The sequence below is a fragment of the Rhinolophus sinicus genome, chromosome 8 (genome assembly GCF_057876585.1).
Source record: "Rhinolophus sinicus isolate RSI-liver-muscle chromosome 8, RSI-T2T, whole genome shotgun sequence".
Lineage (NCBI taxonomy): Eukaryota > Metazoa > Chordata > Mammalia > Chiroptera > Rhinolophidae > Rhinolophus > Rhinolophus sinicus.
Window position 1 is genome coordinate 11,103,278 of NC_142508.1, and position 17,965 is coordinate 11,121,242.

Here is a 17,965-nt window from a genome sequence, read left to right on the forward strand (position 1 = left end):
TGCTCTTTAGTCCACCACTATGCAAACTGCATGGTGTATTTTTATCAGTACTTCAGAATCCCAGGGCATGAAAAGAAAAAAAAAAAAGAGAGAGAGAGAGAGAACCCCAGGCATCCTTCTAGAATGGAACATTTTAATTTAATTCTCAAATTACTGATCCCCCGAGCCCCCAAGAATGATACACTTGAATAAATCTTCGTTCTCAGTTCCCCAAAAAGCTGTGAGGAAGCCATCCAGCCTCATTTTAGTGTGGAATTCATTCAAAATCATTGTCAGATGATTGCTTTGAAAAAACAGGATCAATTAGAGTAGCATTTTCTAACCAGAATGTCAACCTTCTTTAGTGCTATTATATATCTCAGGAGAAAGGAGTATTTAAGATTAACTAGTCTCAAAATAAGCACATTATCTCAGGGGCGTAAAATTAGAGTCTAGGCTCCCAAGCCAAGATTTTGGAAGGGATGGGTCTATGACCCTTTGTTATTTGCCAACCAGACAACTCAGACACAAAAATCTGCAAATAAGTTCTGTTTGGACTGAATTTAACTAAAATATAGCTCTGTGGCTGGGAAACCATATTATAGTCTCCTGGTTACTTTTGGCAGTGCTCAGTAGGGTTACCTAGAGTCCTATTCCAGGAGTATTTTCATCTTAGTTGTTTAAGTGACAGACCGAGATTCTCAGGAAACAGTATTAACTTTCTTTAATTTTCTTCTTCTTTTCTTTACACATCTCTTTTTCATCTTGCTTTTCTCCCTTACCTCCTGTGGATTCTTATTCCTCAACTTTTCCACTTTCCTTTATTTCTCCTTCCTTTGCTGATTTCGTATCTTTGTTTCATCCCTTCTTCACTCTTTATTCTTCAATTTCCTTTCCCTTCGGTAGGTGCAAAAGTAATTGCAGTTTAAAAGGTTAAAAATAATTCCAAAAATCGCAACTACTTTTGCACCGACCTAACGTTATCTTAGTTATGTGTACATGATATTGAATGCTTACCCACCTCAGTTCCCTTTCCTGTTTCTACTGGTTGGTCTTTCTCCAAGGCCAAATTCTGGAACCATCCGTTCGTCACTCATGGCGTATCATAGAAAGCAGACATATATGCATCATAGAGTGATACACGTTGATAAAGAATGGGTTAGTAAAAATTTGGTTACCATGGAATTCTTGTGTTGTAAAATTATGGCTCATTTTCACAGGTTGGTATTTTGGAGATGATAATGAGTCCGTCTCCTTTTCTACTGGAAGGTGCGCACCAAGAATAGAAAACTGTTCTTACATGCAATACACATTGGGTTTAAGTTCATCTCTAAGGATACTCATGAGAGCAATGGCACGGAATCTGTTTTTAATCTTATCTTGCAGATATTGTGCAGGCACAATGCCCTGGGGGAACCCCGGAGATCACCATGATTTTGAACCTCAACGTCATGACGATGGTTATATTGAAGTTATTGGATTCACCATGGCCTCTTTGGTGAGCAAGGCAACTGTTTTATGGAAATACAATATGTTTTAGTCACAGAGCTTTTTCAATTTCACAGGACTTTGGTACAATTTTCTTTCTGCCTTATCAATGTATAAACTCTATTATAGAGTTGCTTGGGGAAAATACGAACAAACAATAATTCTTTATATCACTAAGAAAATTGATGCACACTTGTTTGAACTTCAAAACTAAATATGATTTGTTAGTTTTCCAGGTTCATTTTCTAACAGAATGAAATGCATACTTTTTGTGCTAATTGAAAAGCATTATGCCACGGACACATCCCAGCATGCCACAGGAACCTGCCGTTTGATATTTTTTTGATTCAGTGAGGACTTGAGTGTTTAGGTGAAAAGGAAAGGAGTCATTTGCCTTCATCTTTATGTTGTTTGCTTAAGCATAAGATGGGCATCTTCATTATCACAAAATTCTTGGATATATAGAAATACAGCATTATTGTGACATTAATGAATACTCATTTGTCACAATACTGAGATCACCCTGCATTTTAATTTTGTTTGCTTGTGTTAAAAATATTAATTTATATGGTGTAAGCGTAGTTCCAAGCAAGTTTTGGTATGTATTTCAACTTATGATTGAATGAGGAAACCAGTTACAATTATGATTATCATTTTATCTGGTATAAATGAGACCACACTATCAGTTTATAAAGCAAATTACAATAAAGTTGCTACTTGCAACCTTTGTTTAGCACTTGGTTTGTGCTATACCTTATGCTTAAAAGCAAGAAGGTTGTATTTCTTGTTCTAAACAAACCAACACATCTCTCTTTTTCACTTATCTCATGGATTTCAAATGACTTTTCCTAAATCACTTCTAATTAGTGAGGTTTAACAGAATACCATGTTGTGATTATGGTGAGAATATCCATCACCTGAGGCGGTGATTTTGCTGGTTCCATCTGCCATCTCTAGAATGACACGGTTGTTAACTGTAAAAGATTGGGCTGGGATTGATGTAATTTTCAGAGCTGTAGCTCACATATAGCTCTTTCTTTCCAAAGGTCTTTATACTAATTACAGGAGAAGACTCAGCCAAGAGCAGATAGGATAAAGTTCAAGAAGGATATGTACCAGGAAGAATTCTTGGAGGTGACCAAAACAGCCCCAAACATCGCCATGTGTGTTTTACCCATTCATTTATTCACTGATCCAGTAAACATTCACTGAATGTTTCCCTCGTGCTAGAGTTTCCTAGTCCCAGCTGCGTGGTAAAAGGCTGTCAGGAAATAAATATTGAAGAGAAGATGATCGCCTACCTAGGCTTGGTGGTCAAAGAGAATGTTAGATATTTTCCCCACTGTTCTCAGGATCAAAATGGAAATCTTTACTTAACATCTTTATTCAATCTTGGCCTGCACGGTTGAGTTTCTCTTTGATGCTCCAGCCTTTCCCACTCTCCTCTTTGCTTTGTTTCTCAAGTAGCTTCTGAAGTCAAGCAGAGCTTCAAACGTCCCTTGCTTCTTTCACACCACAGGGCCGTCGCACACGCTGTCTCTTTCTAAAACATTCTTTACTCTTCATCTTCTGTAACTTTTCCGTCCATTCTGTGGCAGGTTCTTTTTATAGTCTTTTTTGGTTTGGGTTGTTTTTGCCTAGAATTGTATAATTAGCATCTGAACAGAAAAGAGAAGGCAGACTAAAGCTGGGTAATTAGAGGAGAGTTTAATGGAGTTTATATCTTTATAAAATGTAGTGCACTGGGTTTATGAGATGCAACAATGGATGAACGGATGGTGCAAAGGCAGGGAAGCAGTTAGCTGTACCAGAAAGAGAACTATTTGGCAAGGACTGCCTGAAAGGAGTAGCATTTGTGAAGCAGAAGCAGCCAGCCTGTGCCAACCTGGCAGGGAGGGAGCTAGGGACATACGTACAGTGATCTCACTCTTGTTCTCTAGACCTTCTGCTGGTGCTTCTCTCTGGAGAAGTCTCACCAGCAGCTAAAGGACAAGGGAACCACTGATATAGGCTACGCGGGTCAGCTTCCCAGGGCATAAAGGAGGGCCAGGAAGGGCGAGGCCCAATGGCAGTGGCAAATGGTAGGTCCACGACTCCGCTACAGAGCAGAGAGCCTGACACCTGTAGTGGGCCATGAGTAAATGTGACAGAATAAATGAATTTTTCCAGGAAAAGAAGAATGGGACTTGACCTTCTGGATAGAGGGAAATTCGTATATACTCAGAAGTATGAGAGATCATGGTCCATCTTGGGAACTATTACTAGTTTCATGGAGCTTAAATGGAGGTGAAAAGTAAGAGTCATAGATGATTCTGGAGAGGCAGGCAGGGGCCAGATCACAGATTGCATTATAGAATTTACCTAGGAGTTTTGACTTTATTCCTAGGACACTCGGGAATTAGTGAAGTGTGTTTTTAAAATATTTGTTACGGAAAAAGTTCAGTATAAAAACAGATAAACTATTGAACCCTCATGTACCATCACATAGCTTCCGTAATTATTGCCTTATGAACAACTTATTTATGTCCCCACCTATCACCTCCTCCCTGTATTGTTTTGAGTCTCAGACATTACATCATTTTATCTATAATTATTTCTGAACGTGTTTTTATAAAAAAGACTTTCTTTTACGAACACAACCACAACATCATCTTATCTAAAAAAGTTAAAACACTAACATCTGAACATCACTAAATATTGGCTCAGTGACCAAATTTCCAATTATCTCCCAAATGTCATTTGTTTCTTGTGCTATATTTGTTTGGATCCAAATAAAATCCATTTGTTGTGATTGGTTGACGTGACCCTTTAAGTCTCTGTAGGTTCTCACCCATCTCTCTCTCTCTCTCTCTTTTATTTATTTATTTTTTCATTTATTTGTTGAAGAAACCAGGCTATTTGTCTTGTAAAATTTCCCTGAGTCTGAATTGTGCTGATGATGTCCCTGAGGTCTCAATTAACATATTCTTCTTTTTCCTGTTTCCTCTAAGTTGATAGTTGGATCTCGATGACGCAGACACACTTTTTCCCCCCAGATCTATTTTGTAGGTGGTGTTTTCTGCTTCCATAATTGGATAGGTAATGTCTGGTTCTCTCACTCTCTCTCTCTCTCTCTTTTTTTTTTTTAATAGTCTTTAATGATCAGTGTCTGGTCCAGGATTCATTAGGGACTGAAAAGTGGTGATATTCTAATTTTATCCTTCTTCATTTATTAACTGGAATATTTCTATAAAGAGTAATTTCTCTTCACCTATGAGTTGGTTGTTTCTTTATACACTTTGTGTCAGAAAAGCAGAATAAGTGATTCTGTTTCTTTATTTATAAATTTTCAAAATAATAAGTTAGTTCCCTAGCATCCTCTGTTGGTGACGGTGGGTTTTAAATGGCCTTGAATTTTTGAGCACTTCTCCCATCAGGAGTTTGGGTCTCTGTACCTTCCCCTTAAATCTGGATGGGCTTATGACTATGTGATGAATTGGATACAGTACAAGTGATGCCATATAGCTTCTGAGCCTGGATCATTAAAAGCCATGCAAAGTATGAGAGATATGGGCAATATTGAGGGTCTCTAGCAGGAATTTTGTAAATTCAAGGTATTACTTGGTATTTAAAATGTGTCACTGCTTCCTTTTTGAATATTTATTGAGTAGTTATTGAATCCAAAAATACTTCACTGAGTCCCCAAATGACACCCTGCCAGGTAAAATGGTTACAGAATGAACTGAAAGGTGAACCTTGTTCTCTGGGTGCCCAGAGTTTGATGTTGTGGGGAGAGACGAAGAAGTAAGCAATCACTGTCTGATGTAAGACTTTCTAAGAGAACGGCACGTGTGAGGATAGAAAGAAGTGAGAGCAGAGCAGTCTTTAGAAAACGGGACATTAGCGAAGGTTTCACAGAGGAGGCAGGAGTCTCTGAGTGAGATTGCCATGTGGCCTCTCCACAGAGGGAGCAGCCTACGAAAGCACGGCATGCTGGAACTACAACCATAATAGTGGCGTCAAGTGACTCTGCATACGGTGAATAAAGACATGTCTATAGGGACAGAGCAGAAACAGTGCGCTTTGTCTTTTCAGCTGTTAATGGGTGGATTGAAGGCAATGGTGTGAAACACGATCAGATTTGTGGTTTAGAAAGATTACGTGGAAATCGGTGTGAAGGGTGACCAGAATCTCTACCGCTGGGGCCAAGTAGACAAATCTTTGATGCCAAGGACGTTGGCATCAAAGTCCAGGTGAAGGAACAAAGAGAGCTCGAAGTCTGAAACAAGAAAGTGGGAATGAAAATGGAAGGGATTGGTGAATTCAAGAGTTACTTAGAGTGACTCATTGTGAAGGATGAACAAGGAATATAAATGAATCCCGAGTGGCTAACAAGGTCATTAGGTAAAGGGTACACATATATTAAATGAGGTAGAAAATATAAAAGAAAGAAAATATTGCCCCCAAAATGAACTGTTTTATATAAGTTAAATTTGAACCCCCTGTGAGACATCTAAGAAAATACAAAAAGGGACAATTTGAAATAAATGTTTAGAGCTCAGGAGATCCCTCTAAGGTGGGGGAGAGTATCTTGGGGGCCTATCAAATCCTCTTTCCTTACTTACTATCATTAGTAAGAAAGGGAGAAAAATAATAGTAGGTGGGAATTGGTGAAGAGAAAATGGAATCCTAAAATTATGTCAAATAATTTTTCTCTTTACATGATTTGAATAAAGTAATATATGCATACTAGCTAGTATCAAATGTGTGATTGAATCTCAGATACTAGTGACTCTAGATTGCTTCCAAGATAATAAAAAAATCTACCTAGAAAAAGCAGAGTAATATTGGCATATATTCCTATATTTTCACACAAGTATTCCATTATTACTTATATAGCAGTGCACCATTGTATTTTTTTCATTTAAAATGAAATAATTTTCTTTTCAGTCATTCAATTTCACATTTCTTAAAACTATTCTATTGATTATGTTTCTAAGAAGTAAATTGTTTAAAAACGCATTCATCTATGTAAAATGATTATATAAACAGAAGAATGTAGTTATTTGGGAAAAGGTGTGTGTATTTTTGTATATTTAAAATATTCAGAGTGGTACTTTAAGAAAGATTTGAAATAGAATTACTGGAATGGGAAAAAAGATTGTATCTTTTAGACTCTATCCTGTAATTGCAAATTTCACAGCAGAAGTCTTCAATTCATTTTACTGGTTGAGATGCATCCCTACTAATTAAGATGATTCTTCATTGGGTCCTTGGTAATGTGATTACCTTTTTGGATTCCACACAGATCATAATCACACATTGTAATTTGTATTTATTTCTGCCACAGTTCTCTACCATTATAGTTGTGAAGGTTCTTTCATTCTGAGTCTGTTTCAAAATAATCTAAAAACTTTTCAAGACAGTTCAAAGCGTTATTCAGATTGAGGATTTGGGAACCTAATTTGCTGTGCAGTATGAAATCTAAAGATTTCAGTCTCCTAAACTTTAAAGAGAGCATAACCAGTTTTCTTTTTGTTAATTGAAATTAAAATATGTAGGTTCTTTTATATTTATGAGTTAGAAAAGCAAAAGGTTACGCAGCGAGAAAAATTACATGGAGAAATTCCCAGGGTTGAAGTTGTATAGATGCCAGATAATACAATCTTTTATTTTTTTAAGGAAAAAGTAACATTAAATGTTTGGTTAGTTTGATAATACACATGAGTGTGAGAACTAAAAGTAAAAATATTAGTCATGATCACATGACCCATAACTATTTATATTTTGATGTAGTTCCTTCTAATTGCTTTATTTCTATATTTTTAAACTAACAAGAAATCATATTATTATAAGTAAAATCCATACAATTTTATTTCCTTGACTTGTGTTGTTCAAGATCTCCAATATGATGTCGAAAATATTCATTGCCAGTGAATAACTCCTTCCCTTGAAAGTAATGCTTCTAAAGTTTTATTCTGAATAATATTTTCTCTCTGTGTTTGGTGGATGACCTTTGTCAGTTAAAAAAAAAAAAGTTATTTTCTGTTTCTAGTTGTCTAACAAGTTTTTGTCCTAAAAAGCACTGAACTTTATTATCTTTTTCTACATCTTTTGAAGTGAGAATAGGGTTTTTCTCATTTAAACCATAACGTAGCAAAATTACAATGATTCGTTTTCTGATGTTGAATTATCCTTAATTCTTGCAAAAAAAAAACAACCCACAATAGATCACAATTTAGTGTTTATGTAATAGATCAGCAGGAGCAATTTTTTTGTGTGTGTGATTTTGGTATTTATGATTATAAATATAATTTAGGGTACCATTTTATTTCCTTATACTGTTCTTATCTGGTTTTGTTATCTCAGAAGCCATCGCATCATGTTATCTAAAGCTACTTATATTAAATGTCTGTTTTTTAAAGTTGGGTAGAATTACTTGTACAACATCTGGTCTGCTTGACATATTTGGTAATGGGGGAGGGTGAGATGAGATATATTTTTGATAGCTCCTTCAATTTTTAAAATTGGTTTAATCTATCTAATTTCTGTATTTATTACACCAAATTTTTCAAGTTTTTTTTTTTCCTAGAAGTTTCTCTTATGTAGGCTTTTTAAATTATGAACATGCAGGTCTTAATAACATTCTTGTACGATTTTCAAGAATTTCCTTTATTATTATTATTTATTATTTATTAGCTATTATTTAGCTATCCTTTTTTGTTTATTAAATAAAAATAATTTTATGTTTTCTATTTTTGTGCTTAGTCGTATAAGACTACCTTGTTAGTCATTTTAAAAAAGCAAACAGATTTCAGTGTTGTTGATTATCTCCATTGTTTATTCTCCAGGTCACTGATTTCTGCCTTGAGTCTTTCGTTACAGGGATGAGACAGAGTCAGGGGCTGGCACAGTGGTGAGAAAGGAAGGAAGGGAGGACGTGCCATTGCTTCTCTTCTCCCTCAGCCCAGGGCCCATCCTTTTCATGTGATAGCAAGTAGAATAAGGACTAGAGCAGTAAGAAGGAGAATAAGGCTTGAAGAGCGATGAAGAAAAGCATCCCAGGGAGGAGTACAGTGTGGAAAGACAGAAAATCTCAAGCCATTCCTGCAGAGTGAAGGGAACTTATTATGGCCTGAGAGTAATAAATGCAAAGGATGCACTGAACTCAGGGACTATTTTTGTTATACTCTCAGGTTATGTGCTACTAGAAAGCCAGTATTTGAAGGTTTTACGAGAGGAAGACATGCTAGGTTGAACAGGTCATTGAATGTCTGTAATTCATAAACCAATCTAGTATTCTCAGTAAATGATTTATTCTAGCAAATCATGGGGCTATTAGGGCATAAGCCTTAATAGGATGTTAAGTTTAGACCAATGTGAGTGTTGGAAAATAACTATTTGTGTTAGGTATTTAAAAAATTCCCTTTACTCTAACTTGTTTCAAAAATCATTCGAAGTGACTATGCTATTAATAACTAGAATAGAACTGTCTATCCTGAAAAGTTAGCTCTGGTAATTTCTCCTGTGCCTGTGCAGTGAACTTGGATTGACTCTGAAATGCCAGGGGGCCTGCCCTCGACACTGTATTTACCTGTACATGTTTGTGTATTTGTTCTTCTATGGTGAGGCTGAGAATATGGCTGATGTGTGGTCTATAAGCACGGCGTATGCCTTTCCATACCAAGGGCTTGGAAACTGTTTCAGCAATTGTCAGTCCTGTGAAACTCAGAGGACTAAGTTCTTACTTAGGAGCTTCTGCATTTTTATTTGTCGTCAGGCCTAGTCAAGCCTGGGGAGGAAAAGAAGTAAATGGGATTTTCTTTAGTGGATGAAGAGATATAGTTTGGTCAGATTAATATAGGGCGGAGACTTAAAGGCAAGGCAAGTATATTGGAAAGGTTCTGGAGATGAGATAGTGGCTCAAATCCATAGATTAAGTTAATGGATCATTTAAGTACAGCCAGAAAAAAACAAACGAAAAAAAACCTTAAGCTGAATACTGGAGGATGAGGTAATAGGCCAAAAAGAATTTTAGAAAATTCTCACTGCATTCCCCTCTGTTTTCTCGTTCTCCCACTCACTGAATAAAATTGTATGTAAAGCATATAATTAAATGCTTTTAACATCGAAGGTATTCAATAATGATAAGTTCTTTACTTTTCAGTTTTTTGTTCTATTTTCTTTCCCCCACTCTGTCCCTTTGTGGTCTTTTTCTCTTTGTATTTATAGATAATCATGTTTCTATTGTTCAAATTAATGCAAGTATAGAAATAATTCAAAATGTCATATAAATACAAATTTCTGTCAACCAAGTAGGTGAAAGTTGACTTCACAAATCTCAGTTAACAAGGTTTTTTCCCCCAACTCATACAGATGAGACATATGAAACAAGCTGATAGTATGTATGGTTTTCTTTTTTCCTAAGTAAACCTTTTAGATTTTGGGCTGGAGTTAGTATTTGCCTTTTGGGCTAGAGTTAGTATTTGACTCCTTCTTTTAAGTTTATTTCATTATAAATTAATTGATACTCAAAATGCGTTACACTATAACCTTATTGAAAAACTATTTAACAGTATCTACTAAACTGTAGGTGTACTACAGTTTAGTACATCTAAACTTACGGCACAGCAGTGCTACTCATTGTATGTACCCAAGAGCATATGTATTCACCAAGAGGTGTATACAAGAAAGTTTACATCAATAACAGCCCAAACTGGAAACAACCAGAAGTTTACCAGCAGAATAGATAAATCCATTCTGCTATGTATTACTCAAAAATACTGATGAACAAAAGATGTCAGACACAAAAGAGCATATATTGTATGATTCATTTTATGTGAAGTTCAAGTTCAAGCAAATCTAGGGTGACAGAAGACAGAATTGTGGTTCCCAACTGGTTGGTGGAGGGAGTGTAAGTAGATTGGGAAAGAGCACATGGAAATCTCTTGCTTGCTACAAATTGTCTAAAGATTGATCTGGATAGAGATTTACATATGTGTACAAAAATATTCATCAAGCTGTATAATTTGTGTACTCTATGTAAGGTATAACCAAACATGCATTGTATGATTTTCATTTATCCTTAAAGAGTAAATGATAACATACATATATATATATGTGTGTGTGTGTGTGTGTGTGTGTGTGTATATGTATATATATATATATATATATATACATATATATATATGTGTGTATATACATATATATATATATATATACACATATATATATACACATATATATGCTTTTTTTTTTAATAAGGCAATGAAGTTATACAAATTTGCTCTCAGCAACAGACTTTTAATATTGGGTTGACTTTCCATTTTATGGCTACCATGGTGAACTGAGTTCTTATGTTTCATTTTGGTCCTCAGAGCTGCTTTACTTTTCAGAATTTTTTGATCACATCATTAATATTATTTTGCATTTAATTGATTTTATATAAATTAGAAGCAGCTTGAGTGGGTTTTAGGTAAAAAGGAAGAGCCTGGCCAAATTTGGAAATTAACCAAGGGTGGGCTGCTTATTTAAATATTAATATATTTAACATATGAAGTTACATACATGTTATAATATGTAACTATGTATTACGTTTAAATTTAGATAATATATTTTGTATTCTACATATTTATATTTAAATATAGTATAGAAGCTATTTAAACTACCACGTTTTCCTGAAAATAAGACCTAGCCGGACAATCAGCTCTAATGTGTCTTTTGGAGCAATAATTAATATAAGACCCAGTCTTATTTTACTACAATATAAGACCGGGTCTTATATAATATAATATAATATAATATAATATAATATAATATAATATAATATAATATAATATAATAATATAATACCGGGTCTTATATTAATTTTTGCTCCAAAAGACACATTAGAGCTGATTGTCCAGCTAGGTCTTATTTTCGGGTAAACACAGTATGTGCTTTATCTCTTATGTTCTTTTTATTTGACTTACATTGTTGGTTTTTTTTCAAATGGGAGTAGATAACACAAAGAACAACTTCTGTATTAAATTAATATGATTAAATTAAGACTGAAAATATATAAAAAGTGGCTATCCATTCGAATTTATGGTCAAGCTTCTCAGAAGTTTAGAAATTTTACTTTATGTGGACTAATGACTTACCCAAGGTTTCCTATTTTACTCATGGCTAACAACTTTCAATATGTTTATCAAAGGACTTTTGCTTCCATATAGTGGACTTGGGATTTCCAGCTTTCCTGAGTTCACTCTTAAGAACTAACTCCTTGCTTCCTATTGACTCTTTTTTCTGCAGGCCGCCCTGCAAGTGGGGGGTCATGGAGAAAGGCTGCACCAGTGCCGGGAGGTCATGCTGCTGACTTACAAATCCATCCCCATGCAAGTGGACGGGGAGCCCTGTCGATTGGCCCCGGCCATGATTCGGATATCCTTGAGGAATCAGGCCAACATGGTACAGAAGAGCAAGAGGAGGACGTCCATGCCTTTACTCAATGAGTGAGTCTGCCCCCTGCTTACCTTTCTGAACCCGAAGACCGCGGAGAGGAGAACGCAGAGCATGTGCATGGTGGGGACCTCACTGTGTTGAGAAAGGAACCAAGTCCAGGACACAGCCGTTCCTTGGCCTCTCTCACATTTTTCCTTCATGTTTTTTATACAGTGACGACACCCTTCTTTTAGAAATCATTACTGGATTGTATGCTAGATTGATGATGCTTCTTCACTGACCACCACTGCAGTGTATATTTACTGGGACTAGCAGAAAATCATTGAGTGATTCCAGGGCCATCCGATGCATCCAGATAAATGTGCTCTTTTTGGTTTGGTTTTAAGAAGGCAGGCCGGCGGCCTCTGTACTCAGGTCACTGGGAGAGTGTTGGTTTCTCCAATAGCAGAGCTGGATTTTTGGCTCACCTCTCTCCACGTTGCATCCCCGTCTGCCTGTTGGCAAATTGTCCTTTTCCTGATGCTCCCATTTTGGCGTCCTGTGTACTCTGGTGCTTCCGTTCAATTTGCAATTCTGGGTGGCATCCTATTGTCTCGATTTAACCTGACTCAACTCGAAGCTTAAACACCTAATGTTTCTATCCCACCTTGGCCCTTTTCTTTCTTAGGTGTTTCGTTAAACTGATTTAAGATAAGGTGGTAATGACTAGATATTCATCTTTTAGTGTCCCTTCATCTGACTTAAGGGTTGGAGAAAAAGATGGAGAAAGATGGGGATTTGGGGCATCTTTTTTAGTATCTTCTATATGTCATGCCCAGATGCCTAATCTGACTCAAGGTAAGACCATTTCAGTGCTCACACTTGAGTTATTCTTCTGTCACAGTGAGGGATGCTCCCAGATGCTCCTCCTGTTTGTGGCCTGTGATGCATGGTTACCTGTTTGTACTGAATGGCTGGCTTCCTCTAGTGTCTGTGAAGCAAGGGCATGCTTTTCCATGTACTTATTGAGTCAATATGACAATCTACAGACGTGCCTAGAATAAATCAATGACACAGGTGCCATATCTCACTGCCAAAACTTGACTTCACCTCTCCTTCTGAGATGGCATATGTTGAGGAACCGCACTAGGCAGGGCTCTTAAAACGTTTCAGTTTTTGGTGTCTGCTTCTAAGTCTGAAGCTGGGGGTGACAGATCCTCTCTCCTCTGCTTCCTCCTTTCTCAGAGTCACTCTGGACTTCCCCGGCACGCTTCTTAGATCATTATCCAGAGGGCCCGTTTAGTTGTATCTCTTGTTTTGTTTAGGTTTTGCAGCTAGTGGAACGCCTAGATTATTTCTGGTGCCTTGACTTTCCATTAGGTTGAATAGACAATTGCTTAGTTTATATGTTAAAAAAGGTAAGATGTCAGCAATCATATATGGTTAAACCATATTCTTTCTAGAAACATTAGAGTTAAGCCTTGAACCATTCGTTTGGAAGAAATCTCTGAACTCCTAAGGGAAAAGCCATCTCTGAGACAGCACTGTAGCCCAAGTTGTTTTGGGTCATGTGTAGATAGTTTGTTAAGAAGCTAAAAGTTCTTAATATCTGAAGGCAAAGAGCTTCCATTCTCATGCCTGGGACTTCAATATTGAATAATCTGACCGGACATGGAATTGGTTTTAGGTATTTAGTTTCAAGCTCCTCTTGCCCTGAATTCGTATTTGTATTTGCTCAGTAACTATATTGTTAAGAATTCACTTGGGCTTTCTTCACACATAAAAACAAATATAAATTTTTTTTTTTTGTACTCATGATACACATGACAAATGCTATGATGCCATTGATTTATCTGGGCAGAGGTGTTCAAGAAGCAACCTTAGATCATTTCAAGGCCTATGTGACATGACGATAATAACATGCTTTTCTTTTTTTAAAAGAACACATATAAAACTTTAAAAGTAACACAGATATTTAATACTAATTATGAAAATTATTCAACACTATATATTTTTAGAAAAATCAATACCGATAGCCTGTTTTCAAAGGAAAGCATAATACCTCATTACCCTATAACACTTGTTCACTAAACGACTTTCTCTCACTCACTGATCTTATCCAGGCTCTGGGATTCGATTGCTTCTTTCTATTTCAGTAGAAATTCTTGTTTAGAAATCTAACTTCTTCCACTGGATTTCCAAGTGGAATTTCCAGTTTAAAGCAGTCTGGTCATAAGATCTTTTTATAAGTTTTCTTCCACCTTCTGAGTCTGCTAAGGTTTTCTCTTTCAGCCATGGTTCTATGAAGTTCACTATTACAGCCAAGTCAGAAGGAAATCATGAAAGATGATTACTTCCTTCCTTCATTTTTTCCATCCTTCCTTCTCTTTTTTTCCTTTGTCCCTTGCTTGTTTGTTTGTTTGTTTGTTTATTTATTTATTTATTTTACTAAGACTATATCTTTCTTCTGTTTCGTTTACCTGTTTTCTTTCAGAAGAAAGAGAATTGGTCTAATCTGTCTTAAGACTTTGAGTTTAAAATCCTGTATGGTGTGTTGTTATGGGGAGGGGAGTTTTTCAGTCAGAAGAGGGCAGCTTTTTCAATTCATCATGTTTCCCCAAACAACTCACAAGTTTGCCCTTTCTTTGAGAGATGACATCTGCACCCCAGGCTTCATCTGTGGCTGATAAGCTAATGAGTGTGAGATTGTGTCCTTAGCAAGGGTTTCTTCTAAAAACTGAAGACTCACACCTAAATACCTTAGTTGACATCTTTACCTGGATATCTCATAGGAACCTCAGAATACATGTACCGCTACTAATGGGCTTACTATATTTCTTTTGCTTTCTCTCCTGGCCATCCAGTGAGCCCTTTTCATTCACATTTGTATGAATGGACCCACCATCCAATCATTCACCATGTCCCTGGCCGCTGGAGTCCTCTCTGTCACCTTCGGTTTCACATATTCACTGCATTCTTTGAAATCTACCTTCTGTTTATTCCCCACTTCTTTAACTCTCACACCGTCTATCCATCCTCTCTGCTGGTTACCTCTCAGTGGCACTGCTGAAACATGTTATAATTCATTTCTTTACTTCCAGTGTTGCTGTCCTTCACACAATGTCTTTTCCAAGTGACCTTTCTAGAAATATAAAGCCCGTAGTCCTTAGCTTTACAGACCTTCCTGATCGCTGAATTCTTCATCTTCCCGTGCTCCAGGGACGATTGCTGTTTCTGGAGCACTAGGCTGTCTTTTGCATCACCATGTTTTTGCACTTCTGTTGCTCTTCTGTTGCCTTCCTCATTTCCTTTTCATCTGCTGACTCTCACTCAAGTTCAAGACTCCACTGACATATCACTTTCCCTAAGATTCCTTTTCTATCTCCTTCTCGACATTCAATATACTACTCACTGCTCCTATTGTGCTTTTCATTACATCCATCACACTATTTGTCAAAAATGGTGTGATCATTGGTTTATTTGTCCCTTTTCTTTGTTCTGTCGGAAGACCTTGGGATATTTCCTCTTAGGGTCTCTGGTACCTGTCAGTGGGTGTGAGACTCATTACATGGATCAGATCTGTAATGTTCTGTCTGTTACATTTCGCAGAAATTATTTCTAAAATAACAGGAGTATAAAATCTCATGAATATAAAAATAATCTAGGAAATGTCTGGATGACACTTTACGATAACTAGTGGAAGGATTTCAGGATCTGATTCACATGGATACCTGGAGGAATTCCCATGAGAAACAGTTAAATAGTAAGCCGTTATGATACTACTAGAGCTTCATTTATGCAAAAAGGAAAAGATAATTTAAAAATAGTTTTTCATTTATAATCCCATTTGTTATTACTATATATGTATATATACAAATTGAAAGGCTAGGCCTCATTTTTGTTCAGTACCCCCCAACCCCCCCCACCAATTGGTACTGGAGCATATCTCGTTTTATTGTGGCTTATGAATCTACTCAAAATATGAACTCCAGTAAATACCTTCCCCCAAAAACATAATAGAGGAGATCTATCTCCTCTAGGTTCATATTCATGAACTAGCAATGTGGTAGCCAGATACATTTGATTATACTCTCTATTTGGAAGGCACTTCAGAAAGAGATCAGAAATTTAACATTACTCATGTGTTTTGGGAGAACTTAAGCTGGCTGTTACCCTGAGTTCACAGGTAACTAAGACCACGTTGTTAAGGGTGATTGTATTGTCCAAAGGCAAGTTTTCTCGTTGGCAGACTTTGAATCAGGCAACCAGAGTCCATCATCCTGGTTGCTGAGTGTTATTGGTTACAACTCTTAGTCCTTTAAGAACAGGGAGTTACTTCATGGGTGACTTTATATGAGAATTTACATGCCCGGGGGAAATATGTCTATTGCAGCTATAGTGAAACTGAGAGAATGGAGAGAATAATTATGTCAAAGCCACGGGAAATATGGTGTTTAGCTTCTGGAATTCTGCATTTTGTCTTTTTTAATAGCCACTCAAGACTCTCTTCTGTATAAATGAAGAGACAAAAGGGAGAAGTCTATGGTTTCACTCTTCTACCATGAATATGAGTGGAATTACAGCATCGCTGTGGTGAATTTAGGCTTTTGGGGGATTACCTTTGGAGTTCTTAAAAAGCCTTCGGTATTTAAGCAAAGGAAGTTAAAGTTCTTACTGAGTCACTCTTTTCAAGATGGCGGGCTTTTCACATGGCTGTTCCTACAAAGCCCTGGAATCATGAGGACGATGTTCAGGGACGAAATATACTTTGACTCTCCTCAAAGATAGTTGACTGTACCAGCCTACCCTTCGTGTGTGCATGCATGTGTGTGTGCACACGCGTGTGTGTGCACGTGTGTGCATGTATGTGCATACATGTGTGTGCGTGCATGTGTGTGTAGGCGTGTGTTGTGCCTGTGTGTGTGTGTGTGTGCTTCCTCTCCCTGGATGTCCCGAGTGACCTAGAGCAGGAGAGGAATGTCACCGCTCCTGCCCCTGCAGCCCTGCCCAGCACCCCCCTGCACCTGCCCTGTGCTCTGCCCCGAGCTCCAGTCTGCAGCTCGCCTCAGAGCCAGCCCCTGCCGTGTGTCCTGCTGGCTTCCTCACTATCACCAGCTTTTTGGATTATTTTCGTGGCTGGCTTGATTTTCCTTTTCATTCACTGTTGGGCGACGCGCTCATTGAATTTCTGTTTAAACTTTGTGTGTCTCTCTTTCTCTCTCCTGGCTTGTTCCCTGTCTGTCCACGCTGTTGTGCTGTCTTCGCTGCTCATTCCCTTGCTGCCTCTAGTCTCCATCAGGTGCAAGCTGCGGACCTGCGGCGAGTGTCTGCCCCGCCGGGCTCCTTCACCATGTGAGTACAAAGCCGGTCAGTTTTTACAGTTTCTTTCCCCCTCGTCTCCCCGCCAGCGTTAGCTGACCAGCCTCCTCTTCCCTCACTGGCCTGCTTCTCAGATGAAGAACCACCATCTTTACTCTTTCTTTGCTTTGAGATGGAGCTGTGAAGTTCTTTCTGTTCTCTTTGTCTCGTTCCTTCTCTGAGTTCACAGTTTAATTTTTTCCCATAGTTGCATGGGGTTGTATAAAATTGCATACAAAGCACTGGTGTTTATGGCAAGTTGGTAATGCCGCTAGACCATTCTGTTATCTATGGCTCAGGGAGGACTCTGAAGAGGTACTTGGTGACCTTGGTTTGTGGACAGACCCCTAAAATTAAGTGTGGAGTTTTGAGTGTATGTAGCTGCATCTGTGCATTTTTTTGGATCAAGGAAGCATAGCTATAATAAAAGAGCAATGAGCCCAAGCTGTCATTGAGTTAGCAAAATGTATGTTATACACAGTAATTTGTACTTAATACACTCTGTGCTTTTTTTTTTTTTCCGGTGAAAACAAACAAAAGGAAAATATATTTTATAACACTTCCCTTCGGGACTTTTTTTATGTCGTGGCCTCTGTCTTGTTCATCTTTCTTTTCTCTGTCTTATATATACTTAGCTGGATTAATTGTTTCAGGTCCTGTTACAGATGCTTTACGTATGTTAACTTATTTGCTCTCCAACAACCCTCTGCCATATGTGGTATTATTATCCAATGTGATA

At 37.4% G+C, this 17,965-nt stretch overlaps 1 protein-coding gene across 14 annotated transcripts in view; it reads left to right on the forward strand.

The window, feature by feature from the left end:
* Positions 1-17,965, forward strand: part of DGKI (diacylglycerol kinase iota) — a 377,839-nt gene that overhangs the window by 227,856 nt on the left and 132,018 nt on the right. For 10 of the 14 annotated variants that reach the window (XR_012490351.2, XR_012490352.2, XM_074315319.2 and 7 more), the window contains 3 exons: positions 1,366-1,477; positions 11,740-11,939; positions 17,158-17,220. Coding sequence is in view for 12 of the 14 variants with exons in the window: in XM_074315319.2 (XP_074171420.2) it covers positions 1,366-1,477; positions 11,740-11,939; positions 17,158-17,220 (375 nt within the window). In the remaining 2 variants the exon portion in view is untranslated. The remainder of the gene's footprint in view (positions 1-1,365; positions 1,478-11,739; positions 11,940-17,157; positions 17,221-17,965) is intronic. The other 4 variants (XM_074315321.2, XM_074315326.2, XM_074315329.2 and 1 more) reach the window with 1 other exon arrangement.